The sequence below is a fragment of the Eimeria maxima genome, genomic scaffold (genome assembly GCF_000499605.1).
Source record: "Eimeria maxima Weybridge genomic scaffold, Emw_scaff77, whole genome shotgun sequence".
Classification (NCBI taxonomy): Eukaryota; Apicomplexa; class Conoidasida; order Eucoccidiorida; family Eimeriidae; genus Eimeria; species Eimeria maxima.
In genome coordinates this window covers 31,070-46,069 of record NW_013563972.1, presented here as the reverse complement: position 1 = coordinate 46,069, position 15,000 = coordinate 31,070, and the positions used below count along the sequence as shown (strand labels likewise).

The following is a 15,000-nucleotide window of genomic DNA, read 5'->3' as shown; positions in this document are numbered from 1 at the left end:
GAGGCGCCTGAACTATTGACTCCAATTCAGGAAATTTTATGCTGTATATATCACGAATAAATCGGTATACAGCTAATATGCTGAATACATACGTAAACCCTAAACCCTAAACCCTAAACCCTAAACCCTAAACCCTAATTTGGGAATAATATAACATATATAGTGAATTATAAAGCATAAGGAATTTAATGCTGTATATATCACGAATAAATCGATATACAGCTAATATGCTGAATATATACACATAAAACCCTAAACCCTAAACCCTAAACCCTAAACCCTAAACCCTAATTTGGGAATAATATATAGTGAATAATGAAGCATAAGGAATTTAATGCTGTATATATCACGAATAAATCGGTATACAGCTAATATGCTGAATATATATACACATACGTAAACCCTAAACCCTAAACCCTAAACCCTAAATCGCCAATATGCTGGTATAGACACCAAACCCTGGTATAGACACCAAACCCTAAACCCTAAACCATAGACCCAGTAGCAAACACACAAAGACAACAGCAGCAGCATCACCACACACAATACCAGATACAACAGCAGCAGCAGCAGCAGCAACAGCAGCAGCAGCAGCAGCAGGAAGACGTACTCTGTGTCAATATCTATAACGAGCTGATTGCATTCTTCAATCAACGCCAATTCTTCGCCACTAGCAACAGCAGCCTGAGGAGTTAGCTCCCTTGCTTGCTGCAGCAGCAGCAGCAGCAACAGCAGCAGCAGCAGCAACAGCAACAGCAGCAACAGCAACAGCAGCAACAGCAACAACGGTGAGAACAACAAAGGGATAAGAATTGACAGCAGCACAGCAACAGCAGCAGCAACAGGACCAGCAGCAACACAGCAACAGAACCACCACCAGCACCACCACCACCACCAGCAGCAACAGCAGCAACAGCAGCAGCAGCAGCAGCAAATAAATACCTCTAATAATCTAATAAATCTAGGTTGCTGCGCAAGACTAGATACAACAGAAGGAGCATTTATGCCGCTTTTATCCCTAAAATATTCCTCAACAGCATCAGGTATAGGTTCGTGCTCATCGTCCTCAGGGTTTGCTGCTGCTGCTGCTGCTGCTGCTCCTGATCCTCCTGCTGCTCCTCCTATTTGCTGCTGATCGTCCTCTCCATCATCTAATTCCTGTAAATCGTTCAAGAACGATTCCGCTAATGTTGCCTAACATATACAATACACATAAACCCTAAACCCTAAACCCTAAACCCTAAACCCTAAACCCTAAACCCTAAACCCTAATTACATAAAAACAATAAACCCTAAACCATAAACCCTCGGTACTTGAAGGCACAAACAACCACGGCTGGAGTAGCCCTGCCTCAAAGCGTACACAGAGCTGCTCTTGCTGCTGCTGCTGCTGTTATTGTTGCTGCTGCTGCTGCTGCTGATACAGGGATACGTTCATATCCTACCATTTTCTGTTAGTTGAAGGTCAAAAAGGAAGCTGCTGCTCGTGCTGCTCGTGCTGCTGCTGCTGCTGCTGCTGCTGCCGCTGCTGCTGGTGTTGCTGGCAACGTCGTTGTTGCAGTATGTTTTGCTGATTATATTTATCCTCCAGTTAACGCCGTTGTTGCTGCTGTTTTTGCTGCTGCTACTGCAGCTGCTGCTACTGCTGCTGCTGCTGCTGCTGCTGCTGCTGTTGGTACTGCTACTGACGCTGCTCCCGCCAATGCTGCTGTTGCCGCTGCTGTCGTTGCTGCTGCTTCTGCTTCCGTTTATACAGCTGTTGTGCTGCAGTTGGTGCTTCTACCGTTGTTGCTGCTGCTGCTGACCCAGCAGGCATGTGCATGCAAACAGCAGCAGCGGCAGCAGCAGCAGCACCAGCAGGGGAGGCAGCAGCTGCTTCGGTTGTTAAAGAAGTTAATAAGGAGCAGCAAATTCAAGAGATTGACACAAAAAATAAGTTATATAGCAACAACAGTCTTAGCTGCTGCAGTAGCTGCTGCTGCTGCAGCTGCAGCAGCAGCAGCAGCAGCAGCAGATCTTTGGGGCTTGATACGAAGCGCCTCGATAGTCTCTTCTTGTCTTCTTTTTATTTATTTTTATTTTTAATTAATAAAAATAAATTATATAAAAAAGAAAAGACATAAAGGGGCTAAGTGTTACGATTAGCTAGTAAGGGTACCCCTCTAGCTGCTGCTGCTGCTGCTGCTGCTGTTGCTGCCGCAGCTGCTGCTTCTACTGTTGCTGCTGCCGTTGCTGCTGCTAAGATACACCAAAGAAAGGCTTGTGTCTCTAAAGGAGGTAACATAAGATGTCTCTTCTGCATGCAACAAAGAAAGCCCCAATTCTTCTTGCTGTATGCAACTTTCTATAGTCAGCAGCAGCAGCAGCAGCAGCAGCAGTAGTAGTAGTAGTAGCAGTAGCAGCAGCAGCAACAGTATTACACTACACTACACCACCTAAGACACCGGCTGCTGCTATCTGCTATCTGTTTCTCTCTGCTGCTATCTGCTGCTAGCTGTAACTGCAGCAGCAAACTGCAGCAGCAAACTGCAGCAGCAAACTGCAGCAGCAAACTGCAGCAGCAACTGTCCAATGAATGTGTCTAGCGGCTGCTGCTGCAGCAGCAGAATTGACGTAGCAGCAATTAGTATGAAGCTAACGGTACACCACCTATTCAAAACCCTAAACCCTAAACCCTAAACCCTAGTGGTTATGCATGCACCTTTAGGTGTATGTACACTGCAGCCTCTATTAGCTGCAATTGAAAAAAACCTACAGCAGCAGCAGCAGCAGCAGGAGCTGCTGCTGCTGCTGCTGCACTTGATGCAGCAACTATCGCTGCTACGGCATCTGCAGCAGCTGCTGGTGCGACAGAGTTCCTTCTCTGTTGCCCGTTGCGGTGCAGCAGCGACGGCAGCAACATCAGTAGCAGCAGCCGTTGCTGCTGCTGCTGCTGCAGTTGCTGCTGCTGCTGCTGCAGTTGCTGCTGCTGCTGCTGCTGCAGTTGCTGCTGCTGTTTAAATACCTTGCATCTTTAAAGCATCAGGGAATCGATTACCTCCATATCCCCGGAGTCCACCTCTTGCTGCTGCTCCTGCTGCTGCTGCTGCTGTTGCTGCTGCTGCTGCTGCTGCTGCTGCAGTGGTTCTCCGGTGAGTGCAGCAATTTCTGCTTCAACTTCAGACAAATCATCAAAGCAGATGACGCCATCTTCTTGCTGCTGTCCTGCTGCTGCTGCTGCTGCTGCTCCTCCTCCTCCTCCTCCTCCTCCTGCTGCTGCTGCTGGTTGTTGTTGATCGTCTTCCCTTAAGAAAGGAATAGAAGAATCTAATGGGCCAAATGCCTGCAGCAAACGTTCTGCTGCTGCTGCTGCTGCTGCTGCACCTACACCCCGTTGCCGCTGCTGTCTTGTGGGGTCTTGTTCTAGTATATCCAGCAAATCATACAAGCTGCTGCTGCTGCTCTTGCTGCTGCTGCTACTGCTGCTGCTACTGCTGCTGCTGCTGCTGCTGCTGTCCTGCTTGCTGCGGTTACGACGGGACTCCCTATGATGCTCCCTTCTGTCTGCTCTTGTCTCGTAAGAAAGAGAGGAGACACCTAACTCCCTCATTAGATTTGCTTCTATTTGCTGCTGCTGCTGCTGCTGCTGTTGCTGCTGTTGCTGCTGCTGCAGCTTCTCCTCCGGTGTCAGTCTCTTGCGTACAGTCTGCAGTCTCCCTTTTACGATTTTTGCTTCGTTTTCTTGATCTTTTTTTTTGTTCCTTCCTTTGTTTGGTTGCTGCAGCTGCTGCTGCAGCTGCTGCTGCTGCTGCTGCTGCTGCTCTATATGGTACTGTGTTGCTAGCAGCAGCTGGGGCCCCTCAACATCACCAGAGAAGGAGAAGGATAATTCAGGAAAACAATCTATATCTCCCCATTCAGATATACCTGCTGCTGCTGCTGCTGCTGCTTCTGCTGCTGCATCTGTTTCTATTGCTGCTTCTGCTTCTGCTTCTGTTGGTGCTGCTGCTTTTGTTGCTGTTGATGTAGCTGATTCTGCTGCTACTGGTGCTGTAGCTGTTTCTGCTGCTGCTGCTGCTGCTGCAGTTGTTTCTGCTGCTGCTGATGCTGCAGCTGTTTCTGCTGCTGCTGGTGCTGCAGCTGTTTCTGCTGCTGGTGTTGCTGCAACCGCTTCTGCTACTGCAGCAGCAGCAGCAGCTGCTGCTGCTGGTAAGGTTTGTGCTGTCGGGGATGCTGTAGGTGGGGGTTCTGCTGCAGGTGGTAGAGGTGGTGCAGCTGCTGCTGCTGCTGTTGCTGCTGCTTCTTCTGCTGGTGTTACCTTCCGTGCTGCTCTTGCTGCCTTCTTCTCGCCTGCTGCTTGTGTGCGTTTTGCTGCTGCTGCTGTTAAGGATACCTTCCCTATAAAGAGATGACTGAAGATTGGAGCTGCCCTCTGGTGTATATACGCAGCGCGCTGTGCTGCTGCTGCTGCTGCTGCTGCCTCTGTTGCTGCTGTTGCTGCTCTACAGGGAACGCCTAAGCGTCTGCTGTACACACACCTAGACCAGCAACCAGGCAAGCGGTTGCTGCTGCTGCTGCTGCTGCTGAGGACCCCTAGAGCTGAAACAAATGGGGAAGGAAGAGGACATATGATAGTAATCAGCAGCAGCAGCAAACACAAGGAAGTTGAGGTGTACATACACCTCAACATATCCGCGATAACGCGTTGCTGGGGGCCCCCTGGGGGCCCTCCGTCATTTCTTTGTTTTTTTGTATTTAAATTGATTTAAATGAATAAAAATAAATAAAATAATAAAAATAAACACAAAAAATAATTTAATTTGTATAAAAAAAGGGAAAGAAAGGGACTTTATTGCCCCTCTCCCTCCCTGTACCCTCCCTATGCCGAAAGACGGGGGTTACCTATACTGGGGCCCTATAGCTAACTATATGAAGAAATAAATAAATAAATAAAATATTATTTTATTTATTTTATTTGTTATCTTATTTACTTTATTTATTATTTAATTTAATACAATAATTAATGCGTATTTATTATATTTTTTCTTCCTTTAGCGATGCAAGACAAACATCTTACTAATCATATTATTATTTATATAAGGGTGTATATACACCCCAACATATTCACCTGAGCATGCAGCAGTACGAAGGGAGACAACTGTTCTCCTTTGTCCCTTGGGGACAAAGGAGACTAAGTTGTTGTCTCCCTTTGTCTCCTTTGTCCCCAGGAGGCAAAGACTGAGTTGTTGTGTCCCTGTATTTTGTCCCTTGGGGAAGAAGGAGACAGTTGTCTCCCTCTATCTCCTTTGCCCCTTGGAGACAAAGGGGACTAAAATGGAGACAACAATATCATATAAAGGATCTGCTATAACTTGTGGCTCTTAATTCTCCTTGCATGCAACCCACCTCTAGCGAGCTGAGGAAACGCACACAGTAAGTCGCTACAGTGCTTGTGCACGTGGCAAAATGGGGCTTTGTTGGTCTTGCATGCATGCATATATGTCTTGCATCAGCTGCTGCAGCGAAGGTTTTTTGCTGCTCTTGTCTTTAGGACATTAACTCTATTGAAGCATATGACAGTCCTTAGCATAAGGATAAAAAGGGGAGAATTCATCATAAATGTTTGTAGCACAAAAAGACATTTTCTTCTTGTTTGTCATCTTTTCAATGAGAGAAGGTGCTCTATACGTGGTCATCTATCTATGGTAGATAAGAAAGCCTTAATGAGCTGAAGCTTGGCAAATAGGACCACCTAGAACAAAAAGGCGAGACAGACGACAACATATAGACAGAGGCGGGGGTGGTCACTGTAGAGGCACCTTCTCTTCGTCTGCAACCAACAAGACAACGTCACCTAAGACCTTAGAAGCCAGAAAAACTATAAAAATGTGGAAGGGTGAATCTGTTGGCAGCTCCCCCAGGGAAACTATTCAAGACAATGGACCAGGGAGCCGCCTTGGCACCCATGCAAAGAACAGCGTAGTGAAGGGGCTGATAGCTGCGACAGCAGCAAATGTAGATACACCTCGAGTTAGTTCTTTGCTTATTCAAGTGTCTATTATTGCTCAGCAGTTCCTGGCCCTTTGAACGGCAAACTGGGAACTTGTGCTGTTATCTTACACACTAAGTGGATGTCGGCCGATTCGATGCTGCAGTCTCTACGACTGCATTTCTCTGGTGGAGTACATGACTCAATAATATGCAGAAATATGCCCTTAAAAATCTGGCTCAGTTGAGCAAAGAGCTACATTCTCCTTGACGCGGCACTCCTACTGTGGAGCACTGCGCCGTGGCACAATCCTAGGCCTGCCGTGGGTGACTCAGTGAAGGGCGACCGCGTTACCTTTACCGGTCTCCAGGAAGGTTTCTAAGCCGATAATTAGTGAGGGCAGGTATACCTTATCCCTCCCCTCTCCGTTTGCACCCCTTATGGTAGGAAGGCAACAATTCATTGCCGATCCTGAAGGAGCATAATATTCTAACGGTGGGCAGAGATGCGGTGTAGTTCTGTAACAACCCCCCCGGCATACACCAGATGCAGATGCAACAATAAAAGCAGCAGTGGTAGGAGTATTGTCATGCATAGGTTTTCTTATTTCTGCTGTAGCTTGCTCCCTTGCTGACCTAAGGATAAGCCTCGATACCGACGCATCTAGGAAAAGTTCCATTTTTAAAATGTGTTCCGAACACTATCGCAAACAAGTATGTAAAGGCACCAGCCTTCCGGCTCCACTTCTATTAAAGACGAAGAAAACAGCAAATTACATCAGTACCTGCTAATATGTAGGTATACAGAAACCAGAATCTTCTTCCCTCCCCCTCGTCGAGACTCCCGTTATATATTAATGGCAATCACGTGAATGAGAATTCTTCATGTTTGTATCTATTAGGACAGTTTCTGTTGGGTGTGCCAGGGGTTCTGTTTTCGTCCCAATGAGAGGCGTTGCTCGACTTGGAGGTTAGATAAACTTAAGAAGCTGAAACTTGGCAACTACATTTCTTAGAGTAGGATGGGATGGCGTAAGTGATCAATTTGTTTGCATGTTGCCTTCACAAATATACCATGCTATGCATGCATTCAGGCCAAGTCGAAGGTATGCTATGCTTCAGCACAGCACGGAAACAGTATTCAACTTGCTTTGATAAATGTAATTAGTCTACACGAACTACACTACAATAAGCAAAGCATTACCCATGAGTGTCACGCCCTGCATAAAACATCCGGCTATGCACAGTTTCAGTAAGGGGAGGGAAACCAGCAGTGCATCTCCTGCATCCAGTTACTACATCGTAAAACTAATAGGTATAAGGGGTGTCTGTCGGATAGCCTATAGCAATTTTGATTGGAAGCGTATAGTAGCACAATGCGCAATGTTGCACACTAACACCCTCGATGTAGTTCATGGCACAACAGATCAGGATGAGCAGTTGCAACAATCGAGCTAAGAGAAAGAGGCAGCAGCTGGTCAAATGCTTGAAGAGATAAAACGAAGACAAAATGCTCAGTAGTCAACTCAAGGGAACCCGGGAGGGGAGGCCACAAAAGGATGATACTAGTCCTAGCAACATCAAATGGCACTCGATCTTGTTGTTTAAGGCCAGGTAGGCTAATTAGATGGCATAAGTGGAGACACTTCGAGTCTGAATACCCTAAACCGCGTCCTTTTTCGTGTCCATCCTACACGATTTGATGCCCAATCTTACTGACATCATCGAGAACGGATGACATTATCATGCTCGGATAAGCTCAATAGGTCTTTCTCCCTTGAATGTACCCTGTGCCCATGAAAGGATGAATATATATACCGGCAACCTTGGAGTTGCATTTACAGCTGTAAGTAGTTCACTGCCATCCAGAAGGTATGGCGGAGAGTAAAAGAAACTGGGGCTGAGAAATAATTTGCCTCCATGTTATCTAGATAATAGCAAAGTAGATTACAGCGTGAGTCTTCAAGGTATTAAGTATCGGTAATTAGCGAACTCATTGCAGGACAAATGCTAGCTACAGTCAGTTGTGCTGGGGAGACTCCCCTTGCTGCTGTCCCGTGGATACTGTAGGCAATATGAGGTATAAGGGGCTCACGCTGGAGCTGCCATCTCCAGAAGAAGGTAGGGTCACCTCAATTAACTAGACCTGCAGTGAGCAGAGGGATCGTCTCCCACATTATTTGGCAATGTTGTTGCAAGTCCGTCCGATGTTGATGCACGTACTTCTATTTGTGCGCAGGCTGGCCACTGAATGCCAACTAAGCCTTTAGCCGTTGCCTATCATGTTAATACATGCGTAATACAAAGGTGGTTTTTGCGTGCATGCATCCATGTATGGTTGCCTTGCATTGGGAGTTGTGCAGCTGGGGCTGATTCGTTGTCGAACAAGCCTGGGCCTCTGTATCGCTGTGCTCAGGAGGCGTCAGTGTAGGAAGGAAATGAGGTTTTCTTAAGGTTATCTACTATCGGGTAATTTTAGTTTCTTGCTGCTGTTCTGTCGCTGCTGGTCCGTCGTCAGAGCAAACAACATTTGTCCTAGGCGCCACTGCCTCTCTTGATCTGCCCCAACAAACAGCAACGGGGACGAAATTTAGTTGACCTTCAATATTCCTTGAACACCAATGCAACAGCCGTTACAGTTGCTAGCCTTGAGGTTGAGGCAGTTGTTCTCCCTACAGGCCGTTTGTCTTCGTACGTTGACTCTTGGAGTTGTGGCACAGACACCTCATCTCTACTGAGTTAACGTCTTGCACTTTCGTGTTAGCCGAAGGAGGGTGCATTCAATATATAATTTAAGGAGGCTCTGGCAATCTATGAGTGGTTAATTGTTGCATATGGAGCAGTGTCTCCTATTTGTCCCTAAGGGAGCGTCTGTCTCTCTCTAATGCTGCCAGGGGCAAAAGGAGTTCCCCTACATTACTTGTTGCCCAATTGAATAAATAAACGGAAAATGACGGCATCCAGCAGATGCATGCTCACAAAGAGAGACTGCATGGTTGTTGTACACACTGACTTTGTGCAGTAAATGGCGGAGTTGTACGTACACCCGAAAAGACTTCTTTCTGCTGCAGCGCCTCAATGCATGCATCCCATGTTTGTCAGTGAATTGTACATGGTCTCCTCTAGGGTTTAGGGTTTACCGGGGGTTTAGATGTTGGCTGTAAGTGTCTTGGGTCCTAATGAATGAATATAGTGATCAGCAAAGGGGACAAAGTCCCTAGGAGACACTATTGTTGTCCCTTCTTCCCCCGTCTCCTCGTGTTACGAGGTAACCTCCTGCTGCCGCAGGAGAGGAGACACCTTGCTGCATGCAGCAGCGGTCCTCTTCGTGGCAGTTTACGTTGCAAGACAGCCCCACCGATTAGCACAGACACCTTACCTTCAGGGGTGTATGTAGAGACACTGGAGACAGTTGCTGCTAGTTGCTACTGCTGCTTTTGTGTCTCCTTTTATTAATTAATGCAGTAAGATCTATTTATATTAATGCAAAAAGGGACTAATTAATGTCTCTTTTTCCTTCCCTTCTTTTATTTAATTTATTTATACTATTATGCCTCTTGTTATAGTAATACAGGTAGTATAGGGGTAGAAGAAGTGCCTTATAACAAGAGACACTTGCATGCATCAGTAATTATATCTGCATTAAGACATATGACAGCAGCAGCAGGAGCTGCTGCTGTCGTTCGTGGTGCTGCTGCTGCTGCTGCTGCGGCAGCAGCGTAGGCGCGCTGCTGCTGCAGCAACAGCAGCAGCAGCAGGGGTGTAAAATCAGCAGGAGCACCTTCAAATGGCTGCTGCAACAACTCTCGATTGTAAGCTATAATCTTTAGGTTAGCAGCAGGAGTTGCTGCTGCTGCTGCTGCTCTTGCTGCTGTGGGGGCGACGGGGCGCAGCTGGGTGCAGCAGCGGGGGCATGCGTGTGGCTGCTGCTGCTGCTGCAGCCTCGGAGCTGCAGCAACTGCAGCAACAGCAGCAACAGCAGCAGTTGCTGCAGCTTCCCTAACCTTACGGGAAATGTTTTATGCCTCTATTACTTAGAGTGGGGCTTCTGCTACTGTCTCCTCATTGGGTCCCCTGTGGCCGCAGCAGCAGCAGCAGCAGCAGCAGCCGCGGCAGCAGCAGCAACAGCAGCAGCAGCGCCCGTGGCGGCTCCACGAGTCTGGCTTGTGTCGTAATTCAGTTGTTGCGACTGCTGCAGCAGCAACAGCAGCAATTTAACCGTCTGTCTTTCTGCAGCAGCAGAGAAGAAACAGCAACAGTAACAGCAGCAGCAGCACAAGCAGCAGCCGCAGCAACAGCAACAGCAGCAGCAGCAGCAGCAGCAGCAGCAGCAGCAGCTGTTGTCCCCCCCTTCCGACCTGCATCGCAGTGGCCCCCTCCGTAGGCAATAAACTCTTTTATTTAACTCTTAGCCTTTTGATGTGAGAAGCAGCAGCAGCAAACTACTGCAGCAGCAACACGCTCCTCTGCTGCAGCAGGAACAGCAGCAACAGCAGCAGCAACAGCAACAGCAGCAACACCAGCTGCTGCAGCACCACCTCTACCGAGAAAGCAGCAGCACTTGTGGATCTTTGCCCTCGCATACAGAAGAGGAGCAGATCTACTGCCCTCTTACTAGGAGACAGACCCAAACTGCAGCAGCAGCAGCAGCAGCAGCAGGAGCGGCAGCTGCAGCAACGGCTCCAACAGCAGTAACAGCAACAGCAGCACAAGTAGCAGCAGCAGTTTTGGTTTCTATGGGGTGGTCCGCCCTCCTATCAGTAATATTAACAACACCACCAATACCCAGCAGCAGCAGCAGCAGCAGCAGCAGCAGCAGCAGCAGCAGCAGCAATTATTCCTCCTTATATAATTATAGGAGGAGTTATTGGCTGCATGATATTATTTTTATATAATAAATATATTTATATTTAGTTCTTCTTCTCCTCCTTTTTCTTCTTCCCCTTCCTGCTGCTGTTATTTTTATTCCTATTGCTGCTGCTGTTGCTCCTGCTGCTGCTGCTGCTGCTGCAGCAGCAATTCAGCTGTCTATGGAGACACAATTCCCTACATTGGGGCGGCGCCTTCCTGTGGCTAACCGCCCCGTTAAGATTGCTGTCACGGTAGCGGACTCTAAGGACCTTATTCCTAAGGTACGCCTGCTGCTGCTGCTGCTGCTGCTGCTGCTGTTGCTGTTGCTGGTGCTCCTGCTGCTGTTGTTGTTATCTTGGTTGGTTTGGATGTATGTGATTGCTGCAGTCTGCATGCGCGGTGCTGCTTTTGCTGCTGCTGTTCGTGTTGCTGCTGTTGCTGCTGCTCTTATTGTCTGGTGCTCATGTTGTGTAGCTTGTGTCTCGTAGCAGCAGCAGCAGCAGCAGCTGCTGCTGCTGCTGCTGCTGCTGCTACACTTCATTGATGCGTCTATATGTCTCCTTTTGTTTAGCATAAATTGTCTCCTTTGTGTGTCTCTTCCTTTCATGCCCTCCTATCCCCTATACCTATTTGCTGCTGCTGCTGCTGCTGTTGTTGTTGTTGCTGTTGCTGCTGCAGGCTCCCCCCGTGGCTCGTAAGTGGGCTGTACCTCCAGCAGCAGATGCTGCTCAGTCTTCCTTCTGCGCCGGGGTTTTGTTCCCCCCCGTGTCTGCTGCTGCAGCAAGACACCAGCAGCACCCGCGAGGTGCAGCAGCAGCAGCAGGATCTGTGACACCCCTGCATGCAAGCCCCTGGAAGCTGCCACCGCTGCAGCAGCAGCAGCAACAGCAGCAGCAGGAAGCTATGAAAAAATCCCTTGCTGCTCCACCAGGCGCTCCTGCTGCTCCTGCTGCTCCTGCTGCTGCTTCTGCTGCTTCTAGGCCCGCTGAGTCATCTGCAGCAGCAGCACCAGCAGCAGCATCAACAACAACAGCAACAGCAACAGCAGCTGGAAATGCAGCAGCAACTCCAGCAGCAGCAGCAGCCGCTCCAGCTGCAGGTGCAGCAACAGCAGCAGCGCCAGCAGCAGCAGCAGCAGCAGCATCCGAAGCAGCAACAAAGAGCACAGCAGCAGCTCCTGTCTCTGCTATATCTCCCCCGTCTCCTCCTGTCTCCTTTGCTGCACTCAAGTTACCTTCTGCTGCTGCAGCAGCAGACCCCGGAGCTGCTTCCAGCTGTAAGCAACAGCTAGGGTTTAGGGTTTAGGGTTTAGGGTCTGTAGCAGCAGCTCTAACTGCTCCGCCTTTCTAGGGTTTAGGGTTTGGGGTTGTAGCAGCAGTCCATACTTTTTCCCCATTCTAGGGTTTAGGGTTTAGGGTTTAGGGTTTAGGGTTTAGGGTTTAGGGTTTGGGGTGTATATCTGCAGCTCAACCGTCTTTGGCTGCTGGCCTAAACATTGGGGGTACTGTCTCCTTGTCAACACTCATCGCAAAAAATAATAGAAAATGTAAGGGTTTAGGGTTTAGGGTTTACCTAGGGTTTAGGGTTTATGTAGGGTTTAGGGTTTATTAAGGTTTTTTGCTGGTAGAGGGAGAGAGCAGTCTATGTTGGGTATTGCCAGCAGCAGTAGTAGTAGCAGCAGCAGCAGCAGCAGGGTGTATATGGCGATTGAGGGTTTAGGTCCTAGGGTTTAGGGTTTAGGGTTTAGGGTTTAGGGTTTGTGGTTACAGGTATAAGCGTGAGTGTAAGGGGTCGAGCTGTGAATACACTGGCGGGTACAGCGAAGCCATCGGGGTCAGCATGGAAGAGTGGTGCAGCAGAAGCAGCAGCAGCAGCAGCAGCAGCAACAGCAGCAGCAACAGCAGCAGCAGCAGCAGGTGGTCCTGGTTCATCTAATGATCGTATGGGGGGCTATTTGGGCTCATCTTCTTACGGTTATGGAGGTCCAGGCAGCAGCAGCAGCAGCAGCAGCAGCATGGCAGCAGCAGCAGCAGCATATGATGGTATACACCCGAGGGTCTCCTCCTTATCCGAGGAAGCATACCCTGTACTAAGCGTAGCAGCAGAGAGGGCGAGGACGGAGGTACCAAGAGATAAGCAGAAGCCTAAGAGGCCTAAGAAGCCTGCTGCTGCTGCTGCTGCTGCTGCAGGAGGTGCAGCAGGAGGTGCAGCAGGAGCAGCAGATGCACCTGCAGCACCTCTAACGGGCAGCACTAAGAAAGTCGGACTGCAGCAGCTACATGAACTACAATCGGTTATGGCTGCTGCTGCTGCTGCTGCTAGACCCAGCAGCAGCAGCAGCAGCAGCAGCAGCAGCAGCGGGCTGCTAGCTTCTGCTCCTAATGGAGCTTCATCTGCAGCTCATTTCCCTCCTCTTGTTGCTGCACCATTCAATGCTGCAGCAGCAGCAGCAGCAGCAGCAGAGCAGCAGCAGCAACAGCAGCATCATCAGCAGCAGCATGGCCGTCGTGGTGCACAGCATCAGCAGCAGCAGCAGCAGCAGCCACAGGAGGTGCTGCAGCAGCAGCAGCGCGAGCTGCTGCGGCAGCAAACAGAGGAAGGCCTTAGATGTGACGCAGAGAGAGAGAAGGAGATGAGGCAACGAGCACTAAAAAAACTACAAGAATTAGATGCTCGTCTTGCTGCTGCTGGTGCTGCTGCTGCTGCTGCTGCTGCTGCTGGTACTGGTGCACAACAGGCACCTGCAGCAGAAGCAGCAGCAAAGGAACAGCCGCAGCAGCAAGATCAGCAGCAGCAACAGCAGCAGCAAGGTAAACAGCAGGAACAGTCATGGAGACAGATGCAGAGATCCTCCCTGCAGCAAACGGATGCAGCAGCAGCACAACTCTCTCCCCCACAGCAGCAGCAGCAGCAGCAGCACGGAGTCAATGGGACGCCCAACTGGCGCAGTCGTCGTAACATGGATGACCGTCGCCAGCAGCAGCAGCAGCACGATGACGCGCAGCAGCAGCAGCAGCAAGGTCGTGGACAAGAAGATGCGCATACACGCAGACAGCGGCCAATTTATGACCAGCAACAGCAGCAGCAGCAGAATGATGCTAGCAGCAGCAAAGCTGCTGCTACGCCGCGAGAGGAGCTGCGGTGGCGTAGCGGTGCTCGTCAGCAGCAGCAACAGCAGCAGCAGCAGGGCGAGCATGGTGGTGCTGCTGCTGGTGCTTCCCCATCTGAGGATGCTGCAGCAGGGGCAGCACCAACAGGAGCAGGAGCAGCAGCAGCAGCAGCAGCAGCTTTGCTGCCGAAGCAGCAGTTGCCGCGGGGTATGCTGCCGCTGCCAGGGTCTCTTAGAGGCCGCCACCGTGGGGGAATGCATGACCACGAGCAGCAGCAGCAGCAGCAGCAGCAAAGTCGACCACAGAGCTGGAGGAGGGCTCAGGCCAATACAGGAGATGCCCACAGTCAGCAACCCCAGCAGCAGCAGCAGCAGCAGCAGCAGCAGCAGCAGCAACCGCAGCAGCAGCAGCAGCAGGAGCCCCAGCAGCAGCAGCAGCAGACGCCGCAGTCTGCTGCTCAAGCAGCAAAGACAGGGGATGAAGGCAAGACAAGACCTGCAACAGCAACAGCAGCAACAGGAGCAGCAGCAGCAGCAGCTCCAGCAGCAGCAGGAAGTGCTTCTGCTGCTGCCCCTGCAGCAGCAAAAGGACAGCAGAAGGCAGGAAAGATGTGGCAGGTGTGTAGCGCATCGTTCCCTTCTGCTCCTGCAGCAGCAGCAGCAGCAGCAGCAGCAGCAAGCAGCAGCAGCGGCAAGCAAGCAGCAGCACCAGGAGGGAAGGCAGCAGCTGGGCAGCAGAAGCAGCGGGGTAACGCTGGATCAGCAGCAGCAGCACGAGCAGCAGCAGCAACAGCAGATTTGTCCTTTAAGACTCTTCTTTTCCCCAAGGGTCCTCAGCTGCGTGTTGCTGCAGCAGAGCAGCAGCAGCAAGGAGACGCAGCAGCAGCAGCAGGAGACCAAGCTGCGCAGCAGCAGGGTACTGGTGATGCCCAGACTGTAGGTGGTGATGCTGCAGCAGGAGACGGAAGCAGCAGCAGCAGCAGCAGCAGCGCAGCAGCAGCAGGATCCCCAGCAGACGGCCGCCGCAGCCAAGCTCCTAGGGGATGGAGGGAGAGACCGGAGACTGTCTCCTT

At 50.1% G+C, this 15,000-nt stretch overlaps 3 protein-coding genes across 3 annotated transcripts in view; 1 reads left to right on the top strand and 2 right to left on the bottom strand.

Annotated features, from left to right (window-relative positions):
• EMWEY_00011150 (putative snoRNA binding domain-containing protein) overlaps positions 1–1,448 on the bottom strand; it is a gene marked incomplete at both ends in the record, with an annotated part of 3,575 nt that extends 2,127 nt beyond the window's left edge. The window contains 4 exons of the mRNA XM_013478916.1: positions 1–80; positions 611–708; positions 943–1,194; positions 1,446–1,448. The exon at positions 1–80 is cut by the window's left edge and continues 41 nt beyond it. Coding sequence (XP_013334370.1) covers positions 1–80; positions 611–708; positions 943–1,194; positions 1,446–1,448 — 433 coding nt within the window. The remainder of the gene's footprint in view (positions 81–610; positions 709–942; positions 1,195–1,445) is intronic.
• A 1,565-nt stretch (positions 1,449–3,013) lies between these two features.
• Positions 3,014–4,669, bottom strand: EMWEY_00011140 (hypothetical protein, conserved; the record flags this gene model as incomplete). Its single annotated transcript, XM_013478915.1, has 1 exon — positions 3,014–4,669. One exon carries the CDS (start codon positions 4,667–4,669, stop codon positions 3,014–3,016), a length of 1,656 nt encoding a protein of 551 aa, XP_013334369.1.
• A 6,328-nt stretch (positions 4,670–10,997) lies between these two features.
• The window catches only part of EMWEY_00011130 (hypothetical protein, conserved), a gene marked incomplete at both ends in the record, with an annotated part of 7,253 nt that continues 3,250 nt past the window's right edge, over positions 10,998–15,000 (top strand). The window contains 4 exons of the mRNA XM_013478914.1: positions 10,998–11,099; positions 11,497–12,094; positions 12,284–12,364; positions 12,588–15,000. The exon at positions 12,588–15,000 is cut by the window's right edge and continues 3,250 nt beyond it. Of these exons, the coding sequence (XP_013334368.1) occupies positions 10,998–11,099; positions 11,497–12,094; positions 12,284–12,364; positions 12,588–15,000 (3,194 nt within the window). The remainder of the gene's footprint in view (positions 11,100–11,496; positions 12,095–12,283; positions 12,365–12,587) is intronic.